General features: G+C 47.3%; 1 protein-coding gene across 2 annotated transcripts in view; it reads left to right on the forward strand.

Annotated features, from left to right (window-relative positions):
* The window catches only part of LOC132388389 (NACHT, LRR and PYD domains-containing protein 14-like), a 54,886-nt gene extending 50,505 nt beyond the window's left edge, over positions 1-4,381 (forward strand). For both annotated transcript variants that reach the window (XM_059960735.1, XM_059960736.1), the window contains exons 9-13: positions 2,314-2,484; positions 2,640-2,810; positions 2,966-3,136; positions 3,292-3,459; positions 3,624-4,381. In XM_059960735.1, the coding sequence (XP_059816718.1) occupies positions 2,314-2,484; positions 2,640-2,810; positions 2,966-3,136; positions 3,292-3,459; positions 3,624-3,711 (769 nt within the window). In that variant the 3' untranslated portion in view covers positions 3,712-4,381. The remainder of the gene's footprint in view (positions 1-2,313; positions 2,485-2,639; positions 2,811-2,965; positions 3,137-3,291; positions 3,460-3,623) is intronic.
* Positions 4,382-15,005: the final 10,624 nt, after the last annotated feature.

Here is a 15,005-nt window from a genome sequence, read left to right on the forward strand (position 1 = left end):
ATTACCTCATTTTTTGAATCTTTAGTAAGCTCTTTTCTTCTTGACTAGAATTACAAAGGCCTTTGTGCACCATGGATCTTGTACCCTACCATCCTTTCCATGTCTCATTGGAACGTACCTACTCAGAACCCCACGCAAATATCCCCTGAATATTTTCTACATTTCTTCGGTATGTTTCCCTGAGAACATCTGTTTCCAATTTATGCTTACAAGTTCCCGCCTGATAGCCTCATAGTTCTCCTTACTCCAATTAAAGGTTTTCCTAACTTACCTAATCCTATACCTGTCGAAGGGTATGGTAAAAGAGACAGAACTGTGATCACTATCTCCAAAATGCTGTCCCACTGAGAGACCTGATACCTGGCGTGTTTCATTTCCCAATACCAGATCAAGTACAGCCTCCCCTCTTGTAGGCTTATCTACATATTGCGTCACAAAACCTTCCTGAACACACCTAACTAACTCCACCCCATCAAAACACCTCAATCTAGGGAGATGCCAATCAATATTTGGGAGATTAAAATCTCACACCTCAACAACCCTGTTATTATTACTCCTTTCCAGAATTTGACTCCCTATCTGCTCCTCGATGTCCCTGTTACAGTTGGGTGGTCTATACAAAACACCCAGTAAAGTTATTGACCCCCTTCCTGTTCCTAACTTTCACCCACAAAGACTCCGTAGACAACCCCTCCATGACATCCTCCTTTTCTGCAGCCGTGCCTCTATCTCTGGTTAACAGTGCCACGTCCCCACCTCTTTTGCCTCCCTCCCTGTCCTTTCTGAAACATTTAAAGCCTGACACTTGAAGTAGCCATTCCTGCCCCTGAGCCATCCACGTCTCTCTAATGACCACAACATCATAGCTCCAAGAGCAGATCCACATTCGGAGCTCATCCACTTTATTCATCATACTCCTTGCATTAAAATGGACACATCTCAAATGATTGGACTGAATGTGTCCCTTCTCTATCTCCTGTCTATCCTCCCTTTCGCATTCTCTCCAAATTTTCTCTATTAGTGAGCCAACCTTCCTCTCCTCCATCACATCAGCTCATTTCCCACCCCCAGCAATTCTATTTAAACTCTCCGCAACAGCCTTAGCAAACCTTGCTGCCAGGATATTGCTCCCCCCCCCGGAATTCCAGTGCAACCCGTCCTTTCTGTGCAGGTCACACCTGCTCCAAAAGAGGTCCCAATGATCCAGAAATCTGAATCCCTGCCTCCTGCTCCAATCCCTCGGCCACATGTTTATCCTTAACCTCATCCTAATCTTATTCACACTGTCTAGTTGCACAGGCAGTAATCCTTTTTCTGAACTTACATCCTAACGCCCTGTAGTCTGTTTTCAGGACCTCTTCCCTTTTCCTACCTATGTTATTTGGAACAATATGTACCACGACCTCTGGCTGTTCTCACTCCCACTGCAGGCTATCTTGGATGCGATCTGAAAATCCCGGAGCCTGGCACCTGGGAGGCAAACTACCATCATTCATGTGTTTCATTCCTGCATCCAAAGAATCACCTGTCTGACCTGCTAACTACAGAATCCCCTATCTCTACTGCCATCCTCTTCCTTTCCCTGCCCTTCTGAACCACAGGGCCAGACTCTGTGCCAGAGACAAGTCCACTGTTGCTTCCCCACCACCCTCCCCCCCTCCCGAGGCCGTCCCTCCCTCCAGCAGCACATGATCAGGAGTACTTATTGTCAAGGTGTACAGCCACTGGGGTACTCTCTAGTATCTCCTTCTTGCTCTCTAGTGCCTGCTTGTTGCCCTTCCTTCTCCTGACTGTGACCCACTTCTTCAGTCTCCCGTGGCTCTGGTGTGACCACCTGCCTGTAACTCCTCTCTATCACCTCCTCGCTCTCCCTGACCAGATGAAGGTCATCGAGCTGCATCTCCAGTTCCCTAACTCCGTCCCTAAGGAACTGCAGCTCGATACGCCGGGTGCAGATGTTGCCGTCCGGGAGGCTGGGAGTCTCCAGGATCTCCCACATCTGACACCGAGCACAGAAACCCAGCCTCACACACATACTCTCTGTCTGTATTGTAAACAGATAACCTACCTCGCCTCGACCCTTTATCGCCAAAGCCCCGTTGAGCCAAAGCCTTCCTACTCTGTCTCCCGCTCCTCTGACGCTCGCTCTGTAAATCTGTCTTCCTTTTAAACTCTTCTCGCTGTTCTCACTGGCCGACTTGCGCAGTCGTGCTGAAGAAAAAATATCAGTAATTGTGTTACTGATAAACAACGGGGATTTGTACCATCTCCTGTCTCTCTGTGTCCTTCACCCTCACTCTCTCTCATCTCCAGGCTGAGGGAGGTCGGTCTCACAGATTCTGGTGCCGAGGATCTCGCCTCCGCTCTCAGTACAAACCGATCACTGACGGGGCTGAGCCTGAGTTATAATAAACTGGGAGATTCAGGAGTGAAACTGGTGTCTGCGGCTCTGAGGAAGTCAGAGTGTAAAATACAGAAACTGGGGTAAGTACCAGACTGTGGGAGATTGTGTTTACAGTCACTGGGTGCCTGACACTGAACATTAATGTGATCAGTAATCGTGTTACTGATAAACACTGGGGATTTGTACCGTCTCCTGTCTCTCTGTGTCCTTCACCCTCACTCTCTCTCATCTCCAGGCTGAGGGATGTCGGTCTCACAGATTCTGGTGCCGAGGATCTCGCCTCCGCTCTCAGTACAAAACCATCACTGACGGGGCTGAACCTGGGTGATAATAAACTGGGAGATTCAGGAGTGAAACTGGTGTCTGCGGCTCTGAGGAAGTCAGAGTGTAAAATACAGAAACTGGGGTAAGTACCAGACTGTGGGAGATTGTATTTACAGTCACTGGGTGTCTGACACTGAACATTAATGTGATCAGTAATTGTGTTACTGATAAACACTGGGGATTTGTACCGTTTCCTGTCTCTCTCTGTCCTTCACCCTCACTCTCTCTCATCTCCAGGCTGAACAATGTCGGTCTCACAGATTCTGGTGCCGAGGATCTCGTCTCCGCTCTCAGTACAAACCCATCACTGACGGAGCTGAACCTGAGTGATAATAAACTGGGAGATTCAGGAGTGAAACTGGTGTCTGCGGCTCTGAGGAACCGGGAGTGTAAAATACAGAAACTGTGGTAAGTACCAGACTGTGGGAGATCGTGTTTACAGTCACTGGGTGTCTGACACTGAATATTAATGTGATTAGTAATTGTGTTACTGATAAACACTGGGGATTTGTACTGTCTCCTGTCTTTCTATGTCCTTCACCCTCACTCTCTCTCATCTCCAGGCTGAACAATGTCGGTCTCACAGATTCTGGTGCCGAGGATCTTGTCTCCGCTCTCAGTACAAACCCATCACTGACGGAGCTGAACCTGAGTGAAAACTCTCTGACAGACCGATCTGTCCCCGGTCTCCGCCGCCTCATACTGACCCTCCCGAGTCTGAAGTGGATCTGGTGAGTGTTTTTGTTAATGTTCAATGTGATAAAATATCAGCGGATCCGCGGGTTTTCTGGTGATATTTGTCTGTGAGTGTTGTTGAAACATTAACCCCGGTCCCCTGTTACTGACACTGTTGTGTAATCTGTTTATTTCATCTTTATTCTCCCATCTGTTTCAGGCTGTTGGTGAATCAGTTCAGTGAGACCGGGAAGAAGGAACTGAGATCTCTGCAGGAACCCAGACCCGGACTGACAGTGGATCTGTGAACATCCGAATGTGTGAACATCCCCGCCCGCGGGATGGGGACATTTGGCCGACTCCCCGCCCTCCCCTTTAACTCCCGCCCTTACCTTTAACGCCGCCTTTAACGGCCGCGCGCCGGGGCTGATTCCCAACGGTTTTAACTGGACCGGCTCAAGCCTCGCGCTGTGTGCGTCGCTCGGAGAGGTCCCGCAGTGACGTGTTTCCGCCTGTTGTCCGGCGGGGCAGCTTCCGCCGGAAGTGCGTGTACGAGACTCCCCACGTGGCACCCCGGGGAATTACCCGGACGGGAAGAGCCCGGGGGTCCGGGGCTCAGTCTGGGACTCCAGTGTCCCGGGGTGGGGGGGATGATCCCGGGAGAGAATCCTTTTGCCCCCTTTGCTGAGGACGGTGCATTCGGCAGCCTGGCCCATATAATGATGTTAAATGGACAAATCCCTCGGCAGTGACCCTGGATCTGCAGCGATCCCGGACACGGCCCTGAAGTGTGATTTTATAATCATCGGTTCCCCGATGCAGAGTGACGGTGAGAAACGGGACTGATTATTCAACCGGTCACCCGTTGTCGCTGGTCAGTTAATTGTGTCTGACTGTGAGTGAGTCGGGAGCAGCTTATTTATTCCCGCACGTCAGCAGCTCACACATTGTTTAATTACATTTGTCTTGATGAAATCAATAAACCACTGTAACTTCCTGTCTTGGTGTTGGACTTGAGTCTCATTAGAGGTTCTTTGATGAAATAACAGGCAGGATAGACAAAAGAAATACAGTGGATGCTGTTTGCTTGGATTTTCAGATGGTCTTTGACAAGGTCTTCCACATGAAGCTGCTGAACAAGATCACACCTCATGGTATTACAGGAAAGATACTAGCATCGGTCGAAGATTGGTTTACTGGCAGGAGATGGCCAGAACAATGCAAACCGATTCTATTTGCTGCCGGTGGCGAATGGCGTTCCGCTGGGTCGGTATTGAGACCGCTTCTTTTCATGTTAAATCTGAATGATAGGGATGACGGAATTGATCCCTTAGTGAGGAACTTTGCAGTTGATACAAGGATAGGTACGGGACATGTAGTTTAGAGCAAAGCAGGAGTCTGCAGCAGGTCTTCGGTAGGTTTGGAGAACAGGCAACGAAGTAGCAGATGAAATACAGTGTATGCGGGTGTACGGTCATGTACACTTGTTAGAAGGAATAAGGGCGTAGTAAGACAATTAAATGGGAGTAAATTCAAAAATCGGAGAGGCATAGGTGCTTGGGAATCCTTGAGCAGGAGTCCCTAAAGTTTTGCTTGCAGATTGTGTTGATGAAGGATGACAACTGTAATGTCAGCATATCAAATCAAGGTTGTGACACTATTGTTTTAAAACGCATTGGTCAGATCGCTCTTGGTGTTTTGTGAACAGTTTCCGGCCTTCTATCTGAGAAACAGATGTGCTCGTATTGGAAGGGGATCCGGAGAAGGTTCGCGAGAATGATTCCAGTAACGAATGAGGAGCGATAGATAGCTTTGACCCTGTACTCGCTGGTCTGGAAGAAAGAGAGGGGATCTGATTGAAACCTATTAAATATTGAAAGGCCTCGACAGAGTGGCCATGAAGAAGATGCACCCTGTACTGTGTGAGTCTGGGACCAGAGGCCACGGCCTCAATATACAGAGCACCCACTGAGAGCAGAGATGAGGAGGAATTTCTTTAGTCAGGGAGTGGTAAATCTTTAGAATTCATTACCACGGTCGGAGTAGACACCAGGTCACTGAGTGTATTTTAAATAGATGTTCAAGGGTTATGGGGATAAGGCAGGAGAATGGGGTTGAGAGATAATCAATTGGACACGAAGGAATGGCGGAGCAGACTTGATTGGCTGAGCAGCCCCTGTATGATATCTCATGGCTCATGGTCTGAAGAAGAGGCCAGTGAAATTGCATTTGGGTTCGCATATTGTTAGGGTATCCACGCCTGGATTATTGTATTCAGTTTTGGTCAGTCTGCTATAGGAGAGAGGACGTCAAGTTGGAATGAGTGCAGGGGAGATTTACGAGAATGGTTCCGGCACTCGAGGGACTGAGTTCTGGAGAGAGGTTGGACAGGTTGGGACTTCACACCTTGAAGTGCAGGAGATTGAGGTGACCTTATGCAGGTGTTCCAAACTATCAGTGTACAGAAATGGGGAATGTGTGCAGTCCTTTTCCCCACCTTTGTGGAATCAGCAACCAGAGGGTACCAGCTTAAGGTGAGAGGGAATTGATTTAATAGGGATCCCAGGGGAAAATTATTAACCCACTCTCTCTTCCGTTTCATTGTTTAACTAACACGATGAGCGCACTATCAGGTTGGAGGAGCAACACCTCATATTACATCCGGGTAGTTTACAACCTGATGGCAGGATCATCGGTATCTTTAACCACTACCTCCATCTTTTCTTTCATCAACCCACATGCCAGTCTCCTCCATTCTGCCTCCTCACTTCTCTCTTCTCCACTGCGGATCGACTCCCTTTGGTTCCTCTTTTACTTCCTTTTCTCCCCATTGTCCGCTCTCATTTCCGATCAGATTCCTTCTTTTCCGTCCTTTACATTTTCCACTTACCACCTCACAGCGTCTCACTTCATCTCCCACCTCGCCCACCCACTCACCTTCGCTCTTATCTGGCTTCACCTATCACCTACCAGCTTGGGCTCTTTCCAGTCCCCGCACCATCTTATTCTGGCTTCTCCCCACTTCCAGTCCTCATGTAGGGTCTCGGCAGGAAATCCCCTCTATAGAAGCTACCGGACCTCCTGACTTCCTCCAACATTTTGTGTCTGTGACTCTGCATCTCCAACATCTGCAGAATCTCATCGGGATGGAGAGCAGAATGCAGAGACTACATCGGGTCTCACTGATGTCGAGGAAAACCTGGAAAACTGGAAACAGCAGATGACCCCAACAGGCACGATGTTGAAAAGTTGCCTCAGATGGAAGGTTCGTTTCGGACCCTAACTCTTGGTGAGGAGTGTAGTTTGGGGCAGGTCTAGTACTTCATCCACGTGCAGAATTGGCTTCCAGCACTCTCCACCCCGCCTTATCGCCGCAAACCTCTCAGTTTTGTGGACAACACTGCCCCTTGGCGGTGATTTGCCGCAATAACAGGAGCCCCTGATTTGTGGACTCCATTGTCACCAGGTGGCGCTCTGCCGCAATAATTCTGAGAGACAGAAAAGTGACGCTTCAGCCTGCTGAAATGTTTATTCAAGATTCAGGGTTGTTTAATTCCATTTTCAGCAGACAAATGTGATGGAGGTCGAAATAATTCTTACTCCAGCACCAATGCAACACAACAACACAATAGTTAAAACATATCTCCACAGCTTACATACTGTGCACGGTTTGATTGCATGTTCATAAAGTGAATAAAAACGGGGTGGGTGAGGAAGGATAACTATCGTTCACACTGTCAGAGGGTTGGGTTTACCAGGAGACAAAGACTGCAGGGACGAGAGGTTTTCTTTTGACTAATACACTGTGTGTGGACCACGCTGGCAATTCTGGTGTTGTGACCCGAATAGAGACAAACACCACGCTGTCCACTCCACCAACAACATGGCACAGCCGGACACATAACAGGGGACTTTACAGTGGGTCGGGCAGCATCTGCGGTTGGAAATGGACCGTCAAAATTTCAGGCCGAGACCGTCGCTCTGGACTGAGAGTGGAGGGGAAATAGTCAGAGAAAAGAGGTGTGGTGTGGGGATGGGCAAGAGCTGGAGAGTGAGAGGTGGATCCAGGTGAGGGGGGAGGTTGGAAGGTGGAAATAGTGACAGGGGTGGGAGGTGAGTGGTTGGGGCAACACGGGGCTGCAGAAGATTGAAAATAATTCCACAGAGGATTAACAAAGAGGTTAGAGAGTATTTGTTATAGAGAGTGCAATGAGGATTCACCAGACTGATCCCTGGAGTGGTGGGTCATCATATGAAGAAAGATCAAATGCGATAACCCTTTCATTTAGAGAATCGAGGACTGAGAGGTGAACACATTGAAATGCACAACATCATTAACGGTTGAACCAGGGATCCCAGTCTCTGAAAAAGGGGGTGTACAGTCCGGGACTGAGATGAGGGGAAATGTCTCCACTCCGAAGGAGATGAATGTCCGTAAATCCCCACCACAGAAGTAGAATCCCCTACCTGGAGATTCTACACCCTCCACCCCGATACAACCTCTTTCTGACGAGTTTATTTAATATTTTACTAAAAAAGCAACGCATCCCTACTACCAACAGGACACACAAAATGCTGGTGGAACACAGCAGGCCAGGCAGCATTTATAGGGAGAAGCGCTGTCGACGTTTCGGGCAGAGACCCTTCGTCAGGACTGACTGAAAGGAAAGATAGTAAGAGATTTGAAAGTAGTGGGGGAGGGGGAAATGCGAAATGATAGCAGAAGACCGGAGGGGGTGGGATGAAGCTAAGAGCTGGAAAGGTGATTGGCGAAAGTGATACAGAGCTGGAGACGGGAAAGGATCATGGGACGGGAGGCCTCGAGAGAAAGAAAGGGGTTAAGGAAGCACCTGAGGGAGATGGAGAACAGGCAAACAACTAACTATGTCAGGGATAGGGTAGGAAGGGGAGGAAGGGCATTAACGGAATTTAGAGAAGTCAATGTTCATGCCATCAGGTTGGAGGCTACCCAGCCAGTATATCAGGTGCTGCTCCTCCAACCTGAGTGTCTCGAAGCTCTTCGCTTCTTTTTGGATTCCAGACCTAACCAATTCCCCTCTACCGCCACTCTCCTCCGTCTAGCGGAATTAGTTCTTACTCTCAATAATTTCTCCTTTGGCTCCTCCCACTTCCTCCAAACCAAGGGTGTAGCCATGGACACCCGTATGGGTCCCAGTTATGCCTGCGTTATTGTTGGCTGTGTGGAACAATCCATGTCCAAGTCTGTACGGGTATCCATCCCCCTCTTTTCCTTCGCTACATCGAGGACTGCATTGGCACTGCCTCCTGCACGCATGCTGAGCTCGCTGACTTCATTAACTTTGCCTTCAACTTTCACCCTGCCCTCAAATTTACCTGGTCCATTTCCGATACCTCCCTCCCCTTTCTTGATCTTTCTGTCTCCATCTCTGGAGACGGCCTATCTACTGATATCTACTATAAGCCTACAGACTCTCACAGCTACCTGGACTATTCTTCTTCCCACCTTGTCTCTTGCAAAAATGCTATCCCCTTCTCACAATTCCTCCGTCTCCGCCGCATCTGCTCTCAGGATGAGGATTTTCATGCCAGGACGAAGGAGATGTTTTTCATTTTAAACAAAGGGGCTTCCCTTCTTCCACCGTCAACTCTGCTCTGAAACGCATCTCTGCCGTTTCCCGCACATCTGCCCTCAACCCATCCGCTCGCCACCCCACTCGGGATAGGGTTCCCCTTGTCCTCATCAACCACCCCACCAGCCTCCAGGTCCAAAGTATAATTCTCAGTAACTTCCGCCACCTCCAACGGGGACCCACTACCAAGCACATCTTTTCCTCCCCTCCCCTTTCTGTTTTCCGCAGGGATCGCTCCCTACGCCACTACATTGTCCACTCGTCCCTCCCCCATCCCTTCCCACCGATCTCCCTCCTGGCACTTGAGGGCAGGGTGAAAGTTGGAGGCAAATTTCAAGCTGATTCTGGATCCACCATGCAAGGTTTCCTTGGATTCCATCTCTCCTTACTTTCCCAATGTGCTTTGCATCGGGAACCTTATCAAACGCTTCACTGCAATCCAAATACACTACATCTGCTGCTCTACCGTCATCAATATGTCCATTACATTCTCGAAGAATTAAAACAGGCTCGTGAGGCACGGTCTGCTCTTGACTAAGCCATGCTGACTATTCCTTATCAGGTTATGTCTCTCCAAATGTTCCAAGATCCTCTCAGGTTATTTTCCAACAACTTGCCCACCACTGAAGTATGACTCACTGGTCTATAATTTCCTGGGTTATCTCTTCTACTTTTCGTGAACAAGGTAAGAAAATTTGCATCCCTCTAATCTTCCGGTAATTCTCCCGTCCCTATTGATGATGAAACGATCATAACCAGAGGCTCAACAATCAGCTCCCTCAATTCGCACTGTAGCCTGAACAATATCTTGTCCGGTTCTGGCGAATGCTCTGACTTACCGCTTTTCGAAGCTTTTCGGTATGTTGTTACTATTGGGGTATATATGAAAGACACCCAGTACAGTTTCTGCTCCCTCCCCTTCTGTTCTGTAGTATTAACACGAATGCGGGTAATGTTGTTTGAATGGTAGTAATCAGTCATATCCAACTTCACTCGCGATCTGCATAGTACCCCAGCTTTATAAAACAGTCCAAAGCTAAATCGTCAATCAGTTTCGAAGAATGAATATTGAAGAAATAGGGAATATTTCTAAAAACAGAGCAGAACGCAACAGTATCTTTGGTACCATATTTTGCTATCAGCTGCTGCCAACAAATGGCGTCAAATCGATCAAACATAAAAGTGATAGTGAACCGGACAGAATATTCAGTGGCTACAACTCTCAGGACAGAGACCACACTGTATAGCGGGGTGATTTCCAAGAAAGTCACGGGTAAGTAATAATAGCTGAGCTGCAAGGTATGATCTCCAGGATGGTTGTAGGTAGATCGCCGATTGCATGGACACGAAGTACCGAGTAGAGCACGTGGAGGGACCGCACTTTCCCAGGGACTGGATCCCAATCCCTGTGTAGTTGGATTTTCAGAAGCCCTTTGACAAGGTACCACACGATCCTGCTTAACAGGCTACGGCAGGGGTCAGCAACCTTTACCACTGAAAGAGCCACTTGGACCCGTTTCCCACAGAAAAGAAAACACTGGGAGCCGCAAAACCCGTTTGACATTTAAAATGAAATAACACTGCATACAACGTTTTGTTTTGCCTTTATGCTTTGTATAAACAAACTATAATGCATTTATGAAATTGATGAACTCCTGCAGAGAAAACGAAATTACATTTCTGCATGCAACAAAAACATTTTGAACTCCGAAAAAAAGACGTTGGGTTGAAGGTTACTTTTAAGTAAAATACTCAACGTCTATTTGAGTCCTTCTTGTATTTATGAAAAACGCCAAACTTAAATTTGCCGCCAGCAGCAAACCAAAAATAACGTCAGCCAGCTGTCAACCTGAAAAATAAAAGGACTATTTCACTGAATAATGAAAACATATGAATATACGTAAAATAATAGGCAATTAAAATATTTATCATACTTGGTCAGGTTGACTCACACCTGACAATGCAGTCGTATTCAGTAGGGATGGATCGATGCTTAGGGGAGTGACCGGGAAGGATAATGTGTTTTTTTCCTCTCTGAACTCACAGAAGCGTTTCCCAAACGATGTTTGCATTGCGATGATTGCAGAATGTAAATACTCTGAATTTATCATGTCATGACCTTGTTTGAACTCTCTCAAATTGGGGAAGTGAGACAATGTGCCTTTCTGTAAATCTCTGGCAAGCACTTTCAACTTGCGCTCGAATGCCAAAACATCCTCCAACATGTGCAGGGCTGTACGTCCTTACCCCTGAAGAGCTGTGTTCAGCGTGTTCAGGTGCGCTCTCATGTCTACCATGAAGTGTAACTTTTCCAGCCACTCTGGCTGTTCCAGCTCAGGAAAGGTGGGCCCTTTGCTGCCCAGGAAAGTTTTCACTTCTTCCAGACACGCGACAAAGCGTTTCAGCACCTCCCCTCTGGACAGCCAGCGATAAAAGCACGTTGTAGCGGTGTGCTACACGCAGTCAGTAAACTGCAGTCAAAGATAGCTTTATTCGAACTAAACAGCCTTGCTTTTAAACCTCCCTCAACCCGCCCCCCATGGGCGCGGATGCTGCAAAAGCCACGTACTCACAAACCCCCGTAGGCTATCTCCCTTAGCCTGAACGCTGGCTAATTGTGAGCCGGTTCGGATGTGTCAGGAAATGGGTCGCCACAACGTCTTAATTAGGTTGTACAAGATCACCATAATCTTCAAATTTAGAATTACATTTCAAAAACTAACAAACTAACATAAAATACATTTTAATTAAATACTGACCAATTATTTCCCAAAGCAACAGGGAGCCACAGCACAGACGTAAAAGAGGCATATGTGGCTCCGGAGCCGCGGGTTGCCGACCCCCGGGCTACGGTCTCATGGTATAACTGGAACGAATGTAGTGTGGATAAAGCAATGGCTGAAAGAATGGGAATATTTCTGTTTGGCTGCCGGTAGCGTCCCACAGGGGTCTGTGTTGGGCCCGATTCTTTTCACATTAAATGTCAATTATTTGGGTGATAAGATTGATGGCTTTGTTGCAACGTTTGCAGACGATATGACGACAAGCGGAGGAGAAAGTAGGTTGTAGGAAGTAGAGAGGCTACAGAAGGACAAACAGGTTAGGTGAAAGGGCAAAGAAATGGCAGATGGAATACGGTGTTGGGGAGTGTATATTGGTAGAGGAAATGAAAGGATAGGGTATTTTCTCAATAGAGAGAAAACACAAAAACCTGAGGCGCAAAGAGACTTGGGAGTGCATGTGCAGGATTCCTTAAAGTTTAAGTTTCAGGTTGTGTATGTAGTGGGGAAGGCAAATATAAGGTTAGCATTCATTCCAAGGGGAATTGACTATAAAAAAGGATGTAATGTTGATGTGATTGCAGACAGAGACAGCGACAGTATGGGTCAAATGATTTCAACCGTTACTTTAATAGTCCGAGGCGCTCTTGCCACATACACTTCTTCGGGTTCACACTAAAATAGTCAGGCAAAGACTTCACAGAAAATATAAAGAAATGACTTCAGATAAACTGTCTCACGAGATCCCCGGCTTCAGGATGTAATCAGGCATGTCAGTCCACAAAATAAAGAGGTTGTTCCACAGTCTGGATACCAGCTAAGTCGCTTCACACAAACAGCAAGAGAGAATGATTGACTCTAGTCGTTTATTCAAACCAGCAGAGCGGCTGGTAGACGCAGCTTCCAGCTTCACACACAACACGATCAATGTCAGTGGTGACTCGTAATCCATTTGAGATTCCTCCCGGTGGAGAGGGGTAAGGATCTCGCTCAGAAAGGTGACTTCGTCGTTCTTGGATGTGTCAGCACCGCCTGTTTGACGTTTCATTTGTTAGAGTACAGACCTAATAAAGCATCGGTGAGATCTCACTTACAGTATTGTGAGCAGTTTTGGACGCCTTAGCTCAGCAGTTATGTAATGTAATCACAAAGGGTTGAAAGGTTGTTCACGAAAGTACCTCCAGGGCTGTCGTATGAAGAACATTTGATGGCATGAATTCACAAGAATTCATAAGAATGAAGGGTGAAAGGCCCTGATAGAGTAGATGTCAAGAAGATATTTCTTATGGTGGGAGAGTCAACCACAGGACACACCCTCACATCCTTTTATGAAGGAGATGAGAAGGAATTTATTTAGCCAGAGATCGACGAGCCTGTGAAATGTTTTGCCTCACGTAGCTTGCAGGACAATTCTTTAGGTATATTTAAGGCAGCATTGATAGATTCTTGATCGACACGGCATGAAGGTAAACGGGGAGAAGACAGGAGACTGGATCTGAGAGAAAAAAATGGATCTGCCATGATGATATGGCGGAACGGTCTTGATGATCTACATGGCCCAATTCTGCTCCAACATCTTATGCTGTGACAGCTTTATAACCTCCCGACTCCTGAAATCAGCCCCTCAGCTGATAAGGTCAAGAATGTCATATGCTTCCTGACGTCACGCTTTCCTCCTTTGCAGCCACATTGAGGGAGATGCGGACTCCGACACCAAGATCCACCTGCTCTCCAACGCTGCTAAGGGACTTGCTATTAACAGCAAGTTGTCCCTTGACATTTGATCTGTCAAAGTCCAACACTCCACATTCGCGCCATGTTAAACACCGTCTAATATTCAGAGAGTTCTGCTTAACCACGCAGATAATGGCGGGTGCCTGGAATGTGCTGACGGGTGTGGTAACAGAGGCAGCTACGTTAGAGTCTCTTTAGAGACGCTTGGATAGGCACATTAATATGAGGAATATGAGATTGTATATGTAGGAGGGATTAGATTTTGGTATGTTTACTTACCTTTTATCTGTTTCGGCACAACATTGTGGGCGGAAGTGCCTGTTCCTGGTCTGTACTGTTCCGTGTTCTGTGTTGTACAAGGAGATTATTGCTGACTTCAGGGAAATTCTGGCGATATATGTTCACATCCTGACCGGGTGTCATCTCCGCATTTGTGAAAAGCTGGCGCAGAAATTGCAGGGACCGTGGCAGAAATATTTCAAATGCTTATAGCCAAAAGTGATGAGGATTGCTGATGTTGTTCGGTTGTTCAAAAAAGTCCCGTTCGGGTAAGCAGGGGAATTAAAGGCAGCTCAGCCTAACATCAGTCGTGGTTAAATTGTTGGCAGGCCTTCGAAGGGATTGGATATAGAAAAAAAATGGATTTCCTTGGTACTGCGGTGTACTGCATTTGCAGAAGCCATCGAGATTCAGAGCATAGCGGCCAGTGGTCATTGCTGATAGAATTCAATGCAGACATAGAAACATAGAAAATAGATGCAGGAGTAGGCCATTCGGCCCTTCGAGCCTGCACCGCCATTCAGTATGATCATGGCTGACATCCAACTCAAAACCCTGTACCTGCTTTCTCTCCATACCCCCGATCCCTTTAGCCACAAGGGCCACATCTAACTTCCTCTTAAATATAGCCAATGAACCGGCCTCAACTGTTTCCCGTGGCAGATAATTCCACAGATTCACCACTCTCTGTGTGTCATCTCGGTCCTAAAAGGCTTCCCCTTTATCCTTAAGCTGTGACCCCTCGTTCTGGACTTCCCCAACATCGGAAACAATCTTCCTGCATCCAGCCTGTCCAATCCTTTTAGCATTTTATACGTTTCAATAAGATCCCCCCTCAATCTTCTAAATTCCGGTGAGTATAAGCCTAGTCGATCCAATCTTTCTTCATATGAAAGTCCTGCCATCCCAGGAATCAATCTGGTGAACCTTCTCTGTACTCCCTCTGTGGCAAGAATGTCTTTCCTCATATTAGGGGACCAAAACTGCACACAATACTCTACGTGCGGTCTCACCAAGACATTGTACAACTGCAGTAGAACCTCCCTGCTCCTGGACTCAAATCCTTTTGCTATGAATGCCAACATACCATTTGCCTTTTTCACCGCCTGCTTTACCTGCATGCCTACCTTCAATGACTGGTGTACAATGACACCCAGGTCTCGTTGCACCTCCCCTTTTCCTAATCGGCCACTATTC

This window comes from Hypanus sabinus, unplaced genomic scaffold (assembly GCF_030144855.1).
Source record: "Hypanus sabinus isolate sHypSab1 unplaced genomic scaffold, sHypSab1.hap1 scaffold_315, whole genome shotgun sequence".
NCBI classification, from domain to species: Eukaryota; Metazoa; Chordata; class Chondrichthyes; order Myliobatiformes; family Dasyatidae; genus Hypanus; species Hypanus sabinus.